We start from the raw sequence: 21,714 nt of genomic DNA on the forward strand, positions 1-21,714 counted from the left end.
GTGTATTACAGATTTGGAAAAAAAAAACCTCTCCTCTGGCTTTCAACTCTCCGTTGTTGTGTTCCAATCTTCTGACCCAACTATGGATGTATGGATGTACAGATGTAGATCTTATGCCACGTACACGCGACCGGACTTTCCCGCAGACTAGGTCTGAGGGAATCAGTCCGTCGGACAATCCAATCGTGTGTGGGCTAACCCGATTATTTTTTCATTTAAAAAATCAGACGGACCTAGAAATCGAACATGTTTCAAATATGTCCAACGGACTCAATTCCTATCGGGAAAAACATTTGTCTGTATGCTGGTCTGATGGACCAAATACAACGCAAGGGAAGCTATTGGCTACTGGCTATTGAACTTCCTTTTTTAGTCCTGTCTTATGTCATCACGTTCAAAACGAATGGACTTTTGAACTGACTTAGTCCATTCATGTGTGGCCAAGTCCATTCATTCGGAAGTCCGTCGGAACTCCGCTGAAAAGTCAGTCGGGAAGACCGTCACACCTAGTCTGCCAGAAAGTCCGGTCGTGTGTACGCGGCATTAGAGGTCCTCCAACATCTCTGGTACCATGGTAGCAGTGTGGGACATTGAAGATCTCTATTTGAGCATTTCCAGCAGTATATGTTTGCTTAAGTATAATGAGTTCATGTTTGTGTTTTCCCATTTCTTCCAGAAACAGGGTTCTGCTATGGGCACTAGATGTGCTTCAGCATATGCAAATCTGCCTCTGGGGACTGGAAATAATAAATATTTGGCACAAGTATAACAAGGATCTGCTCTTCTTTTGGACATGAACTGTAAGCCCTTGTACACACGGTCGGACATTCCGACAACCAAATCCGTCTGATTTTTTCCGACGGATTTTGTCCGAAACTGTTGCATACACACGGTCGGACAAAGTTGTCGGAAACTCTGATCGTTCAGAACGTGATGACGTTATTTGGTTACGACGGGACTACGTTCAGGCTAGTAGCCAATAGCTTTGGTGTAAGAATTTGATCTGAGCATGCGTGGCACTTTGTCCGATCGGAATTCTCTACACATGATTGGACAAAGTCCGATCGGATCATGTTGTTGGAAAATTTTACCGACAAGTTGGAAACGCCGACGGAAACAGTCTGATGGAGACCACACACAGTCGGATTATCCGACAAAACGGTCCGATCGGACACATTCCGTCGGGAATCTCCGACCGTGTGTACAAGGGCTAAGAGAGATAAAGAAGTTTATTCAGGTTTTAAAAGCAAATGACTAAAAATTTAATTTATAGAGGATGCCCAGAAAGTAGTTTAGGGTGTAGGTTACTTACAACACAATTGTACAGGAAAGCCACTCCCTGGTTGGATAGTGAATTTGTTTTATGGGTGCCTATTATTTAAAATAACTGTATATAATAGAGATTAGATTCATTGTTTGGAGATCTTGTTCCATACCATACTTTTGGCCAACTTCCTTCTAGGGGAAATGGGGAGTGCCTGTCATATGGGATTTAATTTCCTTAGGATATTAGAGTCACTTTTAGAACAAATATTGTGGCTACACTTTTGATAATTAATGTGTTCACAAGGATTTATTATTGATGACTATTTACAGAGTGATAGTAACAGCAAAGAAATGGAGTGACACTTATACATTATATGTTTCCTTATTTCAGGATGATACCTGGTAATGGAATATTAGGCTCTGTGCTGGCAGTGGGATCTATGTTTTTCGAAAATGTTATTTCGATACTTTTATTTGTGAACAATAAAGATTTAATATTTTTATATTACATCATTCCCTTTCTTAATATACTGTAGATAGATACTGGATTTGGAGATATCTGTTGTAGTCACACATTAAAAATAGTGTGTTTATGTATATATATATATATATATATATATATATATATATATATATATATATATATATATATATATATATATATATATATATATATATATACACACACACACACAGTATCTCACAAAAGTGAGTACACCCCTCACATTTTTGTAAATATTTTATTCTATCTTTTCATGTGACAACTCTGAAGAAATGACACTTTGCTACAATGTAAAGTAGTGAGTGTACAGCTTGTATAACAGTGTAAATTTGCTGTCCCCTCAAAAGAACTCAACACACAGCCATTAATGTCTAAACCGCTGGCAACAAAAGTGAGTACACCCCTAAGTGAAAATTTCCAAATTGGGCCCAATGAGCCATTTTAGACTCCCTGGTTTTAATGTAACTTGTTAGTGTTACGAGGTCTCAGGTGTGAATGGGGAGCAGGTGTGGTAAATATCGCTCTCACTCTCTCATACTGGTCACTGGAAGTTCAACATGGCACCCAATGGCAAAGAACTCTCTGAGGATCTGAAAAAAATAATTGTTGCTCCACATAAAGATGGCCTAGGCCAGTGATGGCGAACCTTGGCACCCCAGATGTTTTGGAAGTACATTTCCCATGATGCTCCACTACACTGCAAGGTACCAGAGCATCATGGGAAATGTAGTTCCAAAACATCTAGAGTGCCAAGGTTTGCCATCACTGGCCTAGGCTATAAGAAGATTGCCAAGAAGTTGATTAACAGCATGCCAGGACGAATTGGAGAGGTTTTGAAAAAGAAGGCTCAACAATGCAAATATTGACTCTTTGCATAAACTTAATTTAATCGTCAGCTTTTGACACTATGAAATGTTTGTAATTATATTTCAGTATACCATAGTGACATCTGACAGAAAGATCTAAAAACACTGAAGCAGAAGACTTTTTGAAAATGACTATTTGTGTCATTATCAACATTTTTAGGCTGTAAACAGGCTACTTGGCAGCAGTGGCAATGATGCATGTGCAGTCTGTGTTTTATGCTCATAAAACTGTGCACGTCTATTCCTATGAGCATAGCTAAGTTACGGGGGGGGCAGAGTGAAATGGGTTGGGGGGCGTGGCCTGGTCAGAGTACAGGCTGAGATGTGCGACTTCCAGGGGTCGCTCCCTTCCTTCCTTGAACCTATGAGCATGCAGATTAGCCAGACAACCTGTCTTAGCCTGACAGCTGGTACCATGTTTGTGACACTCCCTATGCAGCTTTCAATACATTGACACTATGGCTGCTATCAGTCCCCCCTTTTTTTTTTTTTTGGAACAGGCCTGGAAAATAAAGATATGCTGAATATTATGAGTATGGGCAAAAATTTGCTAGTTTCCGGTGAATGTGAATTCATAGTATAGGCAAACTTGCCCCTTTCATCTTTAAAAAATTGTAACAAATTTCTGCATGGGTCACATTGCATCAAAAAAGGAACAAAACGTTGCTAAAGGAAAATGCAAACATTTACTTTAGGCTTCAATATTCTTATTACATATAAGAATAAAGAACTGTAATAGAAAAAAATTGGGATCATAAAGTAGACATAAATGGCACAGTAAAAGTTTATTGTATTTGATTAACTGATGGCCGGGCAATAACTTCTCTGTTTATGAGCAATGTTTCTATCAAACCTACCATATAAAAACTGATAACGTGTTCTGTGGACATGCAGAATTCTGAAAGAACAGATTGGAGAACTGTCACATAAAGAAGAGCAGGTATACAACAAAGATTTGATATTCATTAAGGATGGGCAGTATGTACAGGAGAGGAGTGTGGAGGGGATGACAGTGATCACTTTTGTGGGAGAGGAGTACCAGACACTGTTGGCAGAATGAGGAAAAAAGAAATGCCTGAGGTCCCTCAGGAAATGAATGCCAAACCCTTCATGTCTGGTTGCTGATTTCTTGGGGTCGATTTCTTGGGGTCCTTGTGCATTTTATTTGATTTGTTTTTTGTGTGTGAACCTCCACCTTAAAATCTATGCCAGACTCAAAGGCTCTGTACTACAACAAAAGGGACATTTACAAAGAATAAAACGGTCTGCTATGTATTTTAGAGGACCTTTGCTGTTTTTTCTTTAAAAAAAAAATTTTGAATTTTGGACTCGTTTTCCTTTTTTACAATGTAAATGTCAATTATTTTTATTTTTTTTTTAAATCACTGTTCCTGGCCAAATGGCATGTTAGAAAAAGCATTGGTACATGTTCCATTGGGGCAGTGCCTACTCCAAACCCCATCCCAGAATGCTAATTTAATTTTGACACCTCCTTGGCTATTTGCCCAGAAAATGGGCATTTTTTTTATTTTGGCAGATTCCGCTCCCATTGATTTCAATGGGGTTCTAGTTCAGGGTCCGATCTTCTTTTAAATTCACTAAACCCTGCTCAAACTGACCCCAGGGCAGGTCAGCTCATCAATAATAAGTATGCGCTCCTATGAAGAAGACAGGAATGACCTCGCAATACTTTGCCCTGTACAGGTTAGCTGTAACATTTAATAAACTGTCTGTAATATGTGTATTTATTTCAGAAGGATGAAGTCATGTATCTTGCTGTTGCCATTCATCATGGGGACACTTTCCTGTGAAGGTAGGTTCTACAGCTTGTTATTATGTGTCATAAAATGGAAAACTGGGGACCCTATCATTGTGTCCAACTTGACTAGCTGGATCGAATTTTTACAAATGCATAGGACTTTCGTCTTCTGAGTTATATATAATATATAGAACTATATATAATTGTGTCTACTACCCCTCTCTGTCAATTCCTCCACTGGGTTCCGCTCCCCCAACAAATTCAATTCAAAATACTAGCAAGTACGTACAAAGCCATCCACACTTTAGCCCCCAGCTACATCACTAGCCTAGTCTCTAAATACCAACCTACTCATTCTCTTCGTTCCTCTCAAGACCTTCTGCTCTCTAGCTCCCTCATCACCTCCTCCTTGGCTCGTCTCCAGGACTTTTCCAAAGGTTCTCCAATCCTATGGAATGCCTTACCCCAATCTGCCCACTTACCTCCTACACCTGGGTTTTAGACGATCATTGAAAACCCTTCTCCTATCCTACCCACGCCTATAACTGCCCTCACGTTGTAAAGCGCTGCGCAAACTGTTGGTGCAATATAAATCCTGTATAATAATAATAGTAGCTCGATGCACTTGAGATAGCCCTCTTTACAGATAGTTCATTAAATTGGTTGTAAACCCTTACAAACCACTTTGACCTACAGGTAAGCCTAGATTAAGGCTTACCTGTAGGTCCAAGAAATAGCTCCTAAACCTACACGGTTTAGAAGATATTTACAAAAAGACAGGCACTGCTGTCTACGGCGCATGCGCCGTAGACAGCGGTGCACATGCGCACTGAGCAGGCCGCAGATCGCGGCGATATGTCGCGAGTGTCGGCTCCCGTGTCCATGCGCAGGAGTGATGTCATCGTGGCTCTGGCGAATCACAGCACCAGAGCAGCGAGATCCGGAAGTCACTCCGGGATACATGGCAGCGGTGAAGACGAAGAAGGAGGACCACTTCGGGGGCTTCATTCTCAGGTAAGTTATTCATAATGAGCTAGTATCCTATGCATACTAGCTCTTTATGCCTTTGCCTTGCAGGTTGCATTTTTTTTTTTCAAAGTGCCTTTACTTCCTCTTTAAATGCATTTTTTTGAGAAGACCTGGTTTGCCATCAGAGTTCTAATTCATCTCAAAGGTTTTCTTTTTTTTAATAATATTTATTGAAGGTTTTAACACAGTACAAATCATACAATCAGGATAAAAAAGCCAAAAACGTATACAATAGCTTATGACAGTCAAAGTTGTCAGTTAATGGCCGAAAGTCAGGTGGAAATCGCCATGAGAAATATAATGTAGCAGTATTAAAAAAATAAAAAATAAAACATATCAAGAAAATAATATCAATATCAAAAGTGGTAAGTTTCGCACTCTGTGTTTGCCACTGTCTGTAACCACAACATGGTGGGTCAATGTTTCCTATTGGAAGCATGGATGAAGATAAGGATATTGACCACACAAAACCACACCCAAGGATCCTAAAAGAATTGAGCTCTGTCATTTCTGTCAATTTTCAGCTTTCGGTGCTCTCACATTTTGAATGACAATTACTCAGTCATGCAACACTGGACCTATATGAAATTTTTGTCTTTTTTTCACACAAATGGAGCTTTCTTTTGGTGGTATTTAATCACCGCTCAGTTTTATTATTTTTTGTGCTATAAAAGAAAAAAGACTGAAAATTCTGTAAAAAAAAAAAGATTTTTTCTTCGTTTCTGTTATAAAATTTAGCAGATTAGTAATTTTTTCTTCATACATTTTGGCCAAAATTTATACTACTACATATCTTTGGTAAAAATAAGTACAAATTGGTAGATATTATTTGGTCATTGTGAAAGTTATTGATCACACCTGAAGTACTGACGGCCTATTTCAATTCTTGAGACCCTAACATGCCAGAAAAGTACAAATCCCCCCCCCCCCAAATGACCCCTTTTTGGAAAGAAGACATTCCAAGGTATTTAGTAAGAGACATGATGAGTTTTTTGAAGTTGTCATTTTTTCCCACAATTCTTTGAAAAATCAGGAATTTGTTTACTTTTTTTTTCACAAAATTGTCATATTATCAGTTTATTTCTCACACACGGCATATACATACCACAAATTACACCCCAAAACACATTCTGCTATTACTACCGAGTACAGCGATACCACATGTGTGAGACTTTTACACAGCGTGGCCACATACAGAGGCCCAACATGCAGGGAGCACCATCAGGCGTTCTGGAGCACCCAGGACAATTCTGACATTTCTCTCCTACATGTAAAAATCATAATTTATTTGCTAGAAAATTACATAGAATCCCAAAACATTATATATATTTTTTTAACAAACACCCTGGAGAATACAATGGTGGTCGTTGCAACTTTTTATCTCGCACGGTATTTGCGAAGCAATTTTTCGAATGCTTTTTTTTGGCAAAAAAACTGTTTTGTGCTTAAAAAAAAAAACACAGTAAAGTTAGCCCAATTTTTGCATAATGTGAAAGATGAAGTTACACTGAGTAAATAGATACCTAACATGTAACTCTTCAAAATTGCACACGCTCATAGAATGGCGCCAAACGTCGCTACTTAAAAATCCCCATACGCGAAAATTAAATTTTTTTTACTGGTTATATGTTTTGAGTTACAGAGGAGGTCTATGGCTAGAATTATTGCTCTCGCTCTAACGTTCGCAGCGATACCTCACATGTGTGGTTTGAACACCGTTTTCATATGTGGGCGGGACTTACGTATGCGTTTGCTTCTGCATGCGAGCACATGGGTACAGGGGCGCTTTAAAAAAAAAAAAAAAAATGTTATTGTTCATTTTACTTTATTTATTTTAGTTTGACATTTTTTTCCCTAAAAATAATTTTTTTGATCACTTTTATTGCTATTACAAGGAATGTAAACATCCCTTGTAATAGGAATATGGCATGACACGCCCTCTTTACAGTGAGATATGGGGTCAATAAGACCCCACATCTCACCTCTAAGCTGGGAAGTCTGAAAAAAAGAAAAAGATTCTGGCTTTGATCGTATTGGCGAGTCGGTAGAAGCACCGGAGGGCGGCGGGAGGGGGGGATGTCTATGGCTGGGTATTGCAGGGTATCACCGACTATGGCTGGGTATCTCCGAGTATGGCTAGGTATCTCCGAGTATGGCTGGGTATCTCAGAGTATGGCGTTGCAGAGTATTGCGTTGCAGAGCATTGCAGGGTATTGGCGGGTGTTGCAGAGCATTGCAGAGTGTTGCAGGGTATTGGCGGGTGTTGCAGAGCATTGCAGGGTATTGGCGGGTGTTGCAGAGCATTGCAGAGTGTTGCAGGGTATTGGCGGGTGTTGCAGAGCATTGCAGAGTGTTGCAGGGTATTGGCGGGTGTTGCAGAGTGTTGCAGGGTATTGGCGGGTGTTGCAGTGTGTTTCAGGGTATTGGCGAGTGTTGCAGAGTGTTGCAGGGTATTGGCGGGTGTTGCAGAGTGTTGCAGGGTATTGGCGGGTGTTGCAGAGCATTGCAGAGTGTTGCAGGGTATTGGCGGGTGTTGCAGAGTGTTGCAGGGTATTGGCGGGTGTTGCAGAGCATTGCAGAGTGTTGCAGGATATTGCAGAGTGCTGCAGGGTATTGCAGAGTGTTGCAGGGTATTGCAGAGTAATGGCAGGGTATTGCAGAGTATTGTAGGGTATTGCAGGGTATTGGCAGGGAATTGAGGGGTTAAATTTAGGTGAGCAGCGATGTGGGCACTGCAGATGCAGCCCACAGCGCTGCTGACACCGATCTCTTCCCCCTCCGCTGTACCGATCGGTACAGAGAGGGGGAGGGAGGAACCGGCGTCATAACATGATGCTGGTTTGTTTACAAATGATCACTCCGTCATTTGACGGAGCAATCACGTGGTAATCGGCCGGGATGAGTGGCCTTTTACCGTGATCCGTGATCCGTGATCCGTGATGCGCCGGGTCCAGTCCGGTCACGGATGCTCTTGTGTGCGCGCCCCAGGGGGCGCGCGAGAGCAGAATTCTGGGAGGCCGTTAATTAACGGCTTCTCAGAGTTAAACAACCGCCCTGAAGCCGTTAATCGGCAATGGGCGGTTGTTAACTGGTTAAAAAGGGATCAAAGTCTTTATCAAGTAACTATAGACCTGTTAGTTTAACTTCTATAGTCGGGAAGATACTGGAGAGTTTAATAAAAGACCATATAGACGAGTTCTTGCTGGAAAATAGTATTTTAACCACTTAAGGACCGCCTCGCGCCAATATACGTCGGCAGAATGGCACGGCTGGGCACAATCACGTACCTGTATGTGTCTCTTTAAGTGCCCAGCCGTGGGTTGGGAGCGTGCGCTCTCGACGTGGCCCTGAGCTCCGTGACCGTGGCCATGGGACCAGCGGACCCGATCGCCGATGGTGTCCCGCGATCAGGTCACAGAGATGAAGAAGGAGGAGAGGTCTGTGTAAACAAACCTCTCCCCGTGCTTCCTAGTGTGGCTGTCACCGATCGTCTCTGCCCTTTTATAGGGAAAAACGATCAGTGACATCACAAGCCAGGCCACGCCCCCTACAATAAAAAAACCACATAACGTCACACATAACCTTTACATTTACACAGGAATCAGTGCATTTAAATAGCACTCATTGCTGTATAAATGACAAAGGTCCCAAAAATGTGTCAAAAATGTCCGATGTGTCCGCCATAATATCGCAGTCACAATAAATATCGCTGATCGCCGCCATTACTAGTAAAAAAATAAAAACATTAATAAAAATGCTATAAAACTATCCCCTATTTTGTAAACGCTATAACTTTTGCGCAAACCAATCAATAATCACAATTTTTTTTTACCAAAAATATGTAGAAGAATACGTATCGGCCTAAAATGAGGAAAAAAAATGTTTTTTTATATGGGGATATTTATTATAGCAAAAAGTTAAAAATATTGCATTTTTTTTTCAAAATTGTGGCTCTATTTTTGTTTATAGTGCAAAAAATAAAACCCGCAGAGGTGACCAAATACCACCAAAAGAGAACTCTATTTGTAGGAAAAAAAGGATGCCAATTTTGTTTGGGAGCCACGTCGTACGACCACGCAATTGTCAGTTAAAGAGATGCAGTGCCGAATCGCAAAAAGGGTCCTTTGTCTGCAAATTGTTCCAGGGCTTAAGTGGTTAAGCAACAGACAGCATGGATTCATGAAAGACAGAAGTTGTCAAACAAACCTGATTTCTTTTTATGAGGAGGTAAGTAAAACCTTGGACAGAGGGGTGGCGGTGGACGTGGTATGCTTGGATTTTGCAAAAGCGTTTTGCAAGACACAGTTCCGCACACACGGCTCATGTGTAAGGTAAAGTCTACAGGTTTGGAAATATCAGTTTGTAAATGGATAGAAAAACTGGCTAAAAGACAGAATTCAGAGAGTCGTGGTTAATGATTCTTACTCTGAATGGTCTAAGGTTATCAGTGGTGTACCCCAAGGTTCAGTGTTGGGACCCTTACTTTTTAATATCTTTATAAATGATATTGGGTCTGGGAAGTACAATTTCAGTCTTTGCAGATGACACCAAGATATGCAGTGCAATAACGTCCTTACAGGATGTCTCCAATTTACAAGTCAACCTCAATGCTCTGTCTAATTGGGCGACTATGTGGCCGATGAGGTTTAATGTTGAGAAATGTAAAGTTATATGCTTGGGGGTTAAGAATATGCATGCATCATACATACTAGGGGGAGAACAACTGGGGGGATCCATAGTGGAGAAGGATCTGGGGGTTCTGGCAGATCATAAGCTGAATAATAGCATGCAATGCCAAGCTGTGGTTTCCAAAGCGAGCAAAGTCCTTTCCTGTATTAGGAGAGGTATGGACTCCAGAGAGAGAGATATCATTTTGCCCCCCCCCCTGTTAAAATCATTAGTAAGACCTCATCTGGAATATGCAGTTCAGTGTTGGGCACCAGTTCTCATAAAAGGATATCAGGAACTGGAGAAAGTGCAGAGAAGGGCAACCAAACTGATAAGAGGCATGGAGGAGCTCAGCTATGAGGAAAAATTAGAGGAACTGAATTTATTCTCTCTTGAGAAGAGGAGATTAACCACTTCCTGACCAGCCGTCGCCTTTTTTTTTTTTTTTTTTTTTTTAAATAAAGAAACAATTGTGTATTGTGGTTTTTACTTTTTGACACTTTTTTTGGTGAATGAATAGGGGTACAATGTACCCCATACCCATTCACTTAGGGGTGGGGCTGGGATCTGTTAAAGGGGGCTTCCAGATTCCGATAAGCCCCCCACACGCAGCAATCTACTGAGCTGGATACAACCAGCTCTAAGCCCTTGTACACACGGTCGGAGAATCTGTCGGAATGAGTCTTATCGGACCGTGTCGTCAGATAATCCGACTGTGTGTGGTATGCATCGGACTGATTCCGTTCGAATCTCCGTCCGACCCAATTTTCCAACATGTTGGAAATATTTCCCGACCAACTGGGCCGGACGGACCTAATCCGATCATGTGTAGGGCATTTTCATCGGACCAAGTGCCACGCATGCTCAGATCAAAGCTATTGGCTACTAGCCTGAATGTAGTCCCATCGTAACGAAATTACGTCATCACGTTCTGAAAGATCGGATTTTTCGCCAACTTGGCCCGAACGTGTGTATGCAACAGTTTCGGACACAATCCGTCGGACTAAATCTGACGGGCAAAATCCGACGGATTTGGTTGGCAAAATCTCCGACCGTGTGTACGTGGGCTTAAGGGAGTCTATTCCACATTTTCACAGCTCTTATGAGAAGAAACCTTTCTGTTCCCCCTTGTCCTCTGTGATGACCTTAAAGAGAATAACTCGACACCATGTTCAATATATGGACCACTTATGTATTTGTACATGTTGATCATATCCCCTCTTAACCACTTTAGCCCCGAAAGATTTGGCTGCTCAATAACCAGGTCATTTTTTGCGATACGGCACTGCGTCACTTTTACTGACTATTGCACTATTGTCATTTGACGCTGTACCCAAACAAAATTGACGTCCCTTTTTTCCCACAAATAGAGCTATTTGATCATCTCTGCGTTTTTTATTTTTTGCACTATAAACAAAAAAAGACTGACAATTTTGAAAAAATCACAATATTTTGTACTTTTTGCTATAATAAATATCCCCAATTTAAAAAAAAAAAACAATTTTCTTCCTCAGTTTAGGCTGATATGTATTCTTCTACATATTTTTGATAATAAACATTGCAATAAGCGTATATTGATTGGTTTGTGCAAGTTATAGAGTCTACAAAAAGAAGGGAAAGATTTATGGCATTTTTTTTTTTTTTTACTAGTAATGGCGATGATCAGCCAAATTTTTCAGGACTGCAACATTATGGCGGACAGATCAGACATTTTTGACACATTTTTGGGACCATTGTCATTTATACAGCAATCAGTGCTATATAAATGCACTGATTCCTGTGTAAATGACACTTGCAGTGAAAAGGTTAACCACTAGGTGGCAGTGTAGGGGTTAAGTGTGTTCTAGGGACGTCTTGCTAACTGTGGGGGGTGTGGCTGTGTTTTACATATCACTGATCTCTGCTCCAATTGCAGGGAGCAGAGATCAGTGTCACTGTTGCTAGGCAGAACGGGAAGATACTTGTTTACTTCAGCATCTCCCCGTTCTTCCTCCCTGTGAGGCTATCGGGGGTATCCCCGCGGTGATCGAGTCTGTGGTACCCTATAATATAAGACTGGTAGGCCTCCCGGAGAAATGTGAAGGCCCTGATCCAATTGAGTTCTTGGAAAAATGGTTCATTGAAGTGTTTGGTAGAGAGACTTTTTCCCTACAATTTGCAATAGAAAGGGCACATAGAGTCCCGCTTAGAATTTCGCACTGGGGGGGGGGGGGGCAGCCTAGATCCGTGCTATTAAAATTTTTGAATTATCGAGATAAAGCAGTTTTACTTCGCAAGTCTAGGGAGATGGGAAGCATTTTTTATAAGGGTGCGAAAATCTCGTTTTACTCTGACTTCTCACCAGATCTGCAGAAGCGCAGAGCGGAATTTATTGAAACCAAGCGCAAACTTCAGAAACTGGACGTTACATATGCCTTGCTCTATCCGACTCGGTTACGGGTAGTAGTATTGGTAGAGACTTTCTTTTTTGAAACCCCCGCGAGTGTGATGACTTGGATGCAAGAGAAGGGGGATCAGCTATTGAGGAAGTGATGTTCGGTTGCTTTTTTATGTGGATCTCTTCCCTTTCCCCCCCCCTCTTTTTTCATGGGGGGGGGAGAAAAGCATATACACAGTGGGGTGCATTGAGTACACCGTATTTGAAACACTAGCACAAAATGCTGAGCTGGGGTGTAGTGAGTTGTACACAGTATAATAGGAATTTATGAATGAGAAGAAGGGGAGTTAAAATGGGATATTGTTTGAGTATAAGGGGAGAGTGGGAGGGGGGAGGAAGGGAGGGGGGTTGGGATGAAAGCACGAGAGAAAGTGGTGAGGGGGGGGGAGCAAGGTTGTGAGGGTAGGATTGGTTTGGTCACGAAAAAAGCCCCTAGGGGTAACCTAGATTGGTACAAAGGAGGGAGGGGGGAGGGTTTAAGGAATAATGGGGTATATAAAGCACAGGAAAATGTTGAAACTCGCACAGTAATAGATGACAAATTAAAATTAATGAAAAAACAAGGGTTGAGAGCACGAACAGATATTAAGTATATATTTTGCACTCAGATGGGTAGAATAGGAAAAGATGACACCATGACGTACATGCATCAATTTATTATGATTTTTAGCTATTGGGGTTTCTTCTTTCTCCCACCACCCTCTTTTCCGCTATGGTCCGTAGGTGGACACACAGGGATTATCTCTGCCGTGTGCCAAGAAATTCTAATTCCAACCTTTGGTGTTTTTTTTTGTTTTTTTGGGTTTTTTTTCTTCTTTTTTGTTTCCTCTTTTTTTTTTTTTTTTTTTTTTAACCATGCAGTCTAGAGTTTTGAATATTGGCTCTTGGAATGTCCGTGGGTTGGGGACTCCTGTTAAAAGAGCAGTGGTGTTTGACACCCTTGAAAAATGTGGTGCAGGGCTGATCTGCCTACAGGAGACGCATCTAACTGAAGATACTAAATTAAAAAAACTAAATAGGACATTTCAAGCTCAGTTCCACTCAGTTCACACCTCCTAATCAAGGGGGGTGGCTGTGTTGGTAAGGAGAGAGGTGGCGTTTACCTGTCGGCAGATCAGCATAGATAAAGAGGGGCGATTAGTTTTTTTACACTGTGTAATTGAGAATCAGGAGTATGTTTTTTGTAAATATTTATATTCCTCCGCCATTTAAATTGGAAGTTTTATATCGTCTAATGGAATTTATAGTGGAGAAATCTGGGATGCCAGTTATAGTAATGGGGGATTTTAATGAGGTGACTAACAAAAGTCAGGATAGATTCCCATTAGGAATATATACGCAGAAGGAGGCTGAGACCCGGCTGTCCCGGTTCCTGCAGGAGGGGGGACTGTTCGATATGTGGAGAGTTCGGAATCCGGATACGCTACAATATTCATGTTTTTTAAGCTCTTACTCCTCACTCTCAAGAATAGATTTAGTTCTTGGGAATGAGGAAGCAAGCCGTGTGGTAAGGGAGATAGTCTACCAACCCAGGGGGGTGTCAGATCACTCATTAGTGACAGTATCAGTAAATTTAGAGGGGACAAGATCACCAAGAGCATGGAAAATGAACCCTGTATGGTTTGAGATAATTGGAGATCCTGATATGGTGTTATCTAAGCTAGCAGAGTTTATAGAGTTTAATAATGAGACTGCAGAAAGAGGAGTGACATGGGATGCACTAAAGGCCTATCTCAGGGGTATCCTTATCCAACAAGTAGCGAAAATGAAGAAGACATCTAGGGAATGGGAGAACAGAGTTAAAAGGGAGCTAGTGGAAGTAGAAAGAGCGTATGTAGAAAACCCCACCCCAGAGAAACAAAGAATATGGTTAGAAAAACAACAGGAATATAAAGCAGTGATTATTAGGAAAATAGAGAATAAAAGATTGTTTCAGAAACAAGTGGCGTATGGGGAGGGGGAAAAAGTAGGGAGGATGCTGGCACAGATAGTAAGATCTAACTCCTCGCCTTCCACTGTCCCCGTGATCAGGACAGAGAAGGGAGAAATCTCAACACAGGGTTTAGTAATTACAGATACCTTTAGGGCATACTATGCAAAACTGTACAGATCACAGGGGGGGGCGATGGGAGACGAGGACATGGATATATTTTTTACGAATATCAAAACGCCATCCCTTACCAAGGAGGAGAGAGAGTCAATGGAAGCGCCATTAACGTTACAGGAAATTCAATTTGCAGTGACGGAAATGGCTAATCAGAAATCCCCAGGACCAGACGGTATCCCTGCAGAAACCTACAAATACTATGGTAAAATATTGCTGCCAGAGTTTCTTAAATAATAGTTTTACATAAAGAAGGGAAGGATCCGTTAGAAACCAAATCTTATCGACCCTTTTCCCTCCTGTGTTCGGATGCTAAGATACTAGCCAAAGTACTAGCAGTCAGATTGAATAAGATCATCTCCAGGTTGATACATCCTGATCAAACGGGATTTATCCCGGGCAGGTCCACCAGCATGAACATTAGAAGATTATACCTTAACCTGCAGTTACCAACAGAAAATGTAGGTAATAAGTCAATTATGGCTTTAGATGTGGTTAAAGCCTTTGACAGTTTAGAATGGAGATATATCTGGCGTGTACTGGGTGAATTCGGATTTGGTCCCACGTTTATTGCATGGGTAAAAACTTTGTATAATGGTTCTAGCGCCAGAATCAAGGTTAATAATGAGTACTCGGATAGGATTTTTTTTAGAAAGGGGGACAAGACAGGGGTGCCCTTTGTCCCCCCTGATCTTCGCCCTGGCGATGGAACCACTAGCCATTGCAATTAGATCCAATACGAATATGGTTGGCTTCCAAAGGAGGGTGAGGGAAGAGAGGATTGCATTGTACGCGGATGATATCCTCCTCTTCCTGGGGGACACAGAACAGTCCCTCAGGCAGGGGATGAAAGTCATTGTGGAATTCGGTAGGTTCTCAGGGATTGGTTATAAACTGGGAAAAATCAGCCCTTATGCCGGTGGATAAACTGAGGAGTCAAAGCCCAGCGGCGATGCCGCAGATGGAAGTGGTGGAACGAATAAAATACTTGGGGATACATATACAAAGAGATCCCAATAAATATATAAGTGATAATGTAATCCCATTAATAGATACATTTAAAAATAAAATTGAAATTTGGAAGAGACTCCCATTATCGGTTGCAGGGAGATGCAATCTGATTAAAATGTTATGGATGCCGCAGTTACTGTACGTGCTACACAACTCCCTGATATGGGTAGATATAAAATGGTTTAGGAAAATAGAGGTACTATTCCGAGAACTCATATGGAGAGGGGGAGTTTGAAGGATTTCCCTTCAAACCCTGCAGTCACCAACAAGAAAAGGGGGAATGGCAGTGCCACACCCAAGGAGCTACTTCCTAGCTGCCCAATTGCAGCATCTGGGAATGAGCAAGGAAATAGGTGGTGGAACAAACAATGCTTTAATGCTAATAGGGACACCCCATAAGACTATGGTAGAAGCCCTTGAGGCAAACTTATTTCCTCAAAAAACACCCACAGTAAAATTAGCTTTAAAAATGTGGAAGGCCCTAAAGGCGATTAAAGGCCTAGGAGGACTAACTAAATACGCCCCTCTATGGAACCTACAGGAAATGGTAAAGATAGGAGGATATAAAGACTGGCAAATAAAGGGGATAGACAAGTTGGCCCAGTTATATATAGGAAATATATTAAAAACCTTTAACGCATTAAGAACGGAATTTGATATACCAAAACATTCATTTTATAAATACCTTCAAATTAGGCATGCGTTAGGGAAACAGTTTAATAAGCAGGGACCAGTCTGGAGCAATTCCCCTATCTATTGCAGATTAAATTCCCAAGAAAGGACAGGAGAATTTATAGCAGATACCCATCCACTTATATGTGAAGGGAGTATAGAAAGTCCAGAAAGGTTTAAAAGTAGAAGGAAATGGGAGGAGGAATTTGGAATATTTACGGATGAGCAATGGATGAGGATACTGGAGGGGGGGCGTTCAATCTCAGTTTCGCCTGCCCAGAAGATGTCACAATTAAGGCTGCTACATAGAGCATATTATACACCAAAGAGATTGTTTAGCTTTGGACGAAGAGCGGATGATGAATGTCCAAGATGTCAAGAGCCTGGGGATCTGACACACATGTTCTGGTGATGCCCAAAACTGTTTCGCTACTGGTCAGAGATTATCGCCATCTTGAATGAAACATTTAGAGTGGCGGTCAAGGGGGATCCCAGATTATGTGTGTTGGGTCTGGACGAAGGAATAGGAGGACCAGCATGTACAAATAAAGCAGTATTGAGGTGTATGTTTCAAGCAAGAAAATTGATTGCGCAGAGGTGGCAAGCGGAAAATCCCCCCTCAGTAGCAGCTTGGCCGACATTAGTTATAGAAACAGTATGGAAGGAAAGGGTAACATATTTAAGGAGAGGAAACATCAAGGAATTTAAAAAGATGTGGAAACCCTGGCTGGATAGGCTGAGATACCCAGTATGAGGGAGATTAGGAGGACAGGGGAGGGGGAGAAGAGAGGGTGGAAGAAGAGAATAGCAAAAGGAGTAAAAGAGAAGGAACATCTGAGTAGTGAAAAGGGAATTGAGATAGAAGTAATGCTGTATCACGGATAAGAGTGTTGTAATGGTTTACCATGGTATGTAATGTTTTATGTGTTGGGTTATCTTTTTTCCCTTTTTTTTCTCACTATTGTGTTTTTTCTATAATAAGGGTGTAATATGTAGGATATACATCTAGAAAGAATGTTTTATGTGTAAAATACTGAAGAAAATAAATAAAGAGTATTAAGAATTAAAAAAAAGAGTCTGTGGTACCCGCGATCCGACTCACGGAGGTCCTGACCGGTGCGTGGCTACGGCGTTGCGCACACGAAGGTACGTCGGCAAATTTAAAGGGACATACCTGTACGCCCATTTGCCTGTCCGTGCCATTCTGCTGATGTACATCGGTGTGTGCCCTGGTCGGGAAATGGTTAATAACCACTCCAATTTTTTCAGTGATTTTTATCTATGTTGCCGAAAGCCGGCAATACATTACAGCCGCAAGCAATTTTAAATGACATTTTTTTCCTTTAGAAATATGATTTTGCTGCGGCACTGTAAAACACATCAGACAGATGCACCACTTTACAGGCAGACTAAGGGGACCCCACCAGGCACGATATTTAAAGGAATATTTAATTTTTATTGTTTCACTTTAAGCATTATTAAAATCACTTCTCCTGAAAAAACACTTGTTTTAAAAACATTTTTTTGCATTGATACATGTCCCCTGGGTCAGGACCCGGGTCCCCATACACTTTTTATGGCAATAACTTGCATATAAGTCTTTAAAATTAGCACTTTTGATTTTTCATGTTCGTGTCCCATAGACTTTAACAGGGTTTGCATGTTCACACAAATTTTTTGTCTGTTCACATGTTCTGGTGCGAACCGAACATGCGGTTTGGCTCATCCCTACACTTCACTTGCAACACCTGAACTCTACCCATTCAGAGGAGGTCCACATTTGGCCGTATACAGTAGGTGGATGTGATAGTCAGCAAATAATGAAACTTTATCTTTTTTTATTATAGCTTACCTTATGCTTTATTGTTTTTTTCTTTATAGATATGAGTGATAAAGTGTTCCTCTTCCCAGCGCCAACTGCTACGGCACACGTGACGCTAAAACCTGAGATAAAGAAGTCATTACAAAACGTAACCATCTGTCTTCGATCTTATACAGAGCTTAATAGGGAATACAGTCTCTTTTCTATGGCAGCGTCTGGTGTTGACAATGCCGTCCTTATTTGCACCAGATCACCAAATGTCTTAATACATGTACTCCAGGAGGAGAGAACATTCAAAATAGACCCAGAGACACTGGCCTGGAAGCACACCTGTGTAACATGGGACTCCGCCACTGGGGTAATCCAACTGTGGGTCAATGGGAAGCTCTACCCAAGGAATGTTGCAAAGAAAGGGTTTATTATTACTGATGAAGCAAGTATAATTTTGGGACAAGACCAAGACACATTTGGGGGGAAATTTGATATTGGTCAGTCATTTGTTGGTGAAATAAGTGATGTCCATATGTGGGATTATACTTTGACACCAGATGAAATAAAGGGAGTTATGTCTGGGCATATCAAAGGAAATTACATTAACTGGAATTCTCTTAACTATGATATTAAAGGCAATGTCTTGGTTCAGCCCAAGCTCTATTGTAAGTCTTGGGAGTGTGCCAGCTCAACGGTCAAAGAAACCATTGTAGGTTAGTAGCCCTTATGCCGCATACACACGACTTGACTCTTCGACGGCCTTGGTCCGGCAGACAATCCGACGGACTTTGTATCTCAGGTCCGCCGGACTTTCAAACGAACGGACTTGGCCACACACGATCACTCCAAAAGTCAGACGGATTTGGACATGATGACGTAGAATAAATAAGTTCGTAGCCAGTAGCCAATATCTGACCTAGCGTCAGTTTTAGTCCGTCGGACTAGCAGACAGACAACCGGATTTTTCGACCGGACTCAAGTCCGTCGGAAAGATTTGAAGCAAGTTTTATTTCTAGGTCCGCTGGACTTTTGGGAAGAAAAAGTCCGCTGGAGCCCACACACGATCTAATTGTCTGACGGATTCCAGTCCGCCGGAACCAAGTCCTTAGAAAAAAAAGTCCGGTCGTGTGTACGCCGCATTACAGTTAGAAATTCTGCTAATTATTCTTTAAGGGGGAATTTGATGGCATTCATATCTGCAGACGGCCCTGTTTGACAAGGGGTTAGGCCATGAAATATTCTTTTTCTCTTTTTTATTTTTGCATAAAATTTTTTATTGAAAACTGTAGCACTGTGACAGTAATAGTGACATTTGCTAATATTTATATGGGTAAGATACAGTCACCAAAAAAATAAAAATAAATGTAATGTCTTATACTTCAACAACTGTAAATCACACACTTAAACCACTATACAATGATGTAGTGTTTACTATCAAGGGCCTCTTTTCCATCAATTAAATAAAATCAAAATATATATATAGATATATAAATGATGGGACACGTTCTCCAATGCAAAATGTATTTATATCAAATGCTCTTCAAGGTATACAATTGTTACATGCTTTTTATGCCTTGAAGAGCATTTGATATAAATACATTTTGCATTGGAGAATGTGTCCCGTCGTTTTTTTTCTATTGGATTTCTATTGGATATTGGTGGAATATTGGGAATCCACCTTGACACTGATCTCTACATTGAGAACCAGAGGAACATTTGAAATAACCCACCCAAATTTTTCATATATATATATATATATATATATATATATATATATATATACATACATACACACACACTATATTACCAAAAGTATTGGGGCGCCTTCTTTACACGCACATGAACTTTAAAAGCACCCCGGTCTAAGACCCAATACTCAACATTGATTGTATGCAATCAGCCAGGCCCTTGCACTACATGGGTTTTGGTAAATCTGAAGACAAAAATCTACAGAAAATCTAATAGTGTAAAAATAAAATAAATGTATGCATTCCCTTTAAATGTATCAGCTTGGCTCTGAAATTGAAAAAGTTGGAACATACAGGATTATAAGGACCAGAAATTATTTTTGAGAAAGGATACTTTTTATTTTAATCATTCATCTATCATGGGAGTAAAATCCCAATCCGCAATGGCTCATTATTAGTAGCATTTTTAGCTTTACATGTTTTCATAAAATGTTTGCACTTGAATATTTTTGTACTGCCTTGGAAAATGGAAGTCTGCACTTTTTCTACTTTCTTTCTTTCAAAATCAGTAAATAAATGCATGAAAGCTATTATGCTCAAAGTGGAGTGGCTTTTTTTTCCTAAAATTGAGCGTTTCTTAACAATATAACTGTTTAGGAGATTCCCATAGCTGTACACAATATAGGGGGGATTTACTAAAACTAATGCAATCAGAATCTGGTGCCTCTGTGCATAATACCCAATCAGCGTCTAACTTCAGCTTGTTCAATTAAGCATTGGCAATAAAACCTAGAAACCGATTCGCTACTATGAGTTTCACCAGAGTTTGCGCTCTCCAGTTTTAGTAAATAATCCCCTGTAGGGCAAAACTTCACCTTCAGCCCTACGATAGACCAAAAGTATGTGAACCCTCCCTCCAAATCAGAGCATTTAGGTGTTTCCAGGGAAGGATACTGTTAGCCCTGGTTCTCCTAAATGATTCAAAGGACTATCCTAGAAATGCTTCAACAATTGATATGAAAATTCCCATTGTACAGTATCCAATGGAGCATGTTCACTGCTTTGCGTCGGTAAAAGTTTAGCGATTGAACCTCGAAAAAGCACGTAGTCTTCTTTGTGGCAGAACGTGATATTCACATAATGTACTTGCCATAGAGAGCAACCATAAAGCGATGACCCGTTAGTAAGTGGAACTTGCCAAAATTGAGTGATTTGTCCCTGGTTATCCATCCAACTGTTTTCGGCACTGTGGGCAACTAGACCGCTTGATCTACAGTATTCAATGTGCAATTCAAGCTTATGATGCATGTTCTAACATCTGCTAAACAGACAATCGGTCAAGTGTGGAAGACCCTCACCCCGTCTATAGCCAAACCTAAATCTCAGATCGCACAAACTATGCTACATGAGAAGGTCTAGGCCAGGGTATAATGCAAAAATACTACAATATGTACCCTTGGTTTACACATTTCCTTCCAACTGGAACGCATAGTGGCCTGTTTGATTTGTAGGTCAGATTAGACCACCACTCTACTACACTCCTTTCTATTCTACCTCTCTTTTCCCCTTAGACCTACCCTCCTCCTCCCACCTTCTTACCCCGTATCCCCAGATGCTTGATATGTTTTGTTTACTCAGCCACCATGAATATGCAGGATAACAAAACAGGGACGTGCAGTCAGGGGAGGCAGGTGAGGCCCTGAAGGCCCATGAACATTAAAAAAAATAAAAAAATAAAAAATCGAGCTTGGATGGTCGCAGCTCGGCGACCTGGGGGCCACAGGGACCCCAAATTTGGGGGTGTGTATTGTAAGTCCTACCCCACCACTGGTAAAAATTCTACGACCTATGGTTCCAGAGATACGGGGCTCCTTGCCACTTTAAATACAAGCTGATGCA

The 21,714-nt window shown here is 41.1% G+C and overlaps 1 protein-coding gene across 1 annotated transcript; it reads left to right on the forward strand.

Moving 5' to 3' along the window:
- Nucleotides 1-3,501: 3,501 nt before the first annotated feature.
- On the forward strand, nucleotides 3,502-20,405 carry LOC143961534 (C-reactive protein-like). The gene is made up of 3 exons (XM_077470828.1): nucleotides 3,502-3,574; nucleotides 4,389-4,447; nucleotides 18,196-20,405. The coding sequence occupies exons 2-3, from the start codon at nucleotides 4,393-4,395 to the stop codon at nucleotides 18,843-18,845; spliced, it is 705 nt and encodes a 234-aa protein (XP_077326954.1). The 5' UTR covers nucleotides 3,502-3,574; nucleotides 4,389-4,392; the 3' UTR covers nucleotides 18,846-20,405.
- The last annotated feature ends 1,309 nt before the right edge of the window (nucleotides 20,406-21,714 follow it).

This window comes from Lithobates pipiens, unplaced genomic scaffold (assembly GCF_037356315.1).
Source record: "Lithobates pipiens isolate NorthernLeopardFrog02 unplaced genomic scaffold, aLitPip1_a1.2 Scaffold_8, whole genome shotgun sequence".
Lineage (NCBI taxonomy): Eukaryota > Metazoa > Chordata > Amphibia > Anura > Ranidae > Lithobates > Lithobates pipiens.

Coding starts and splice junctions, on each gene's coding strand:
- LOC143961534 (XM_077470828.1), top strand. CDS start 4,393: ATGAAGTCATGTATCTTGCTGTTGCCATTCATCATGGGGACACTTTCC. Junction 4,448..18,195: donor GGGGACACTTTCCTGTGAAG/GTAGGTTCTACA, acceptor TTTTCTTTATAG/ATATGAGTGATAAAGTGTTC.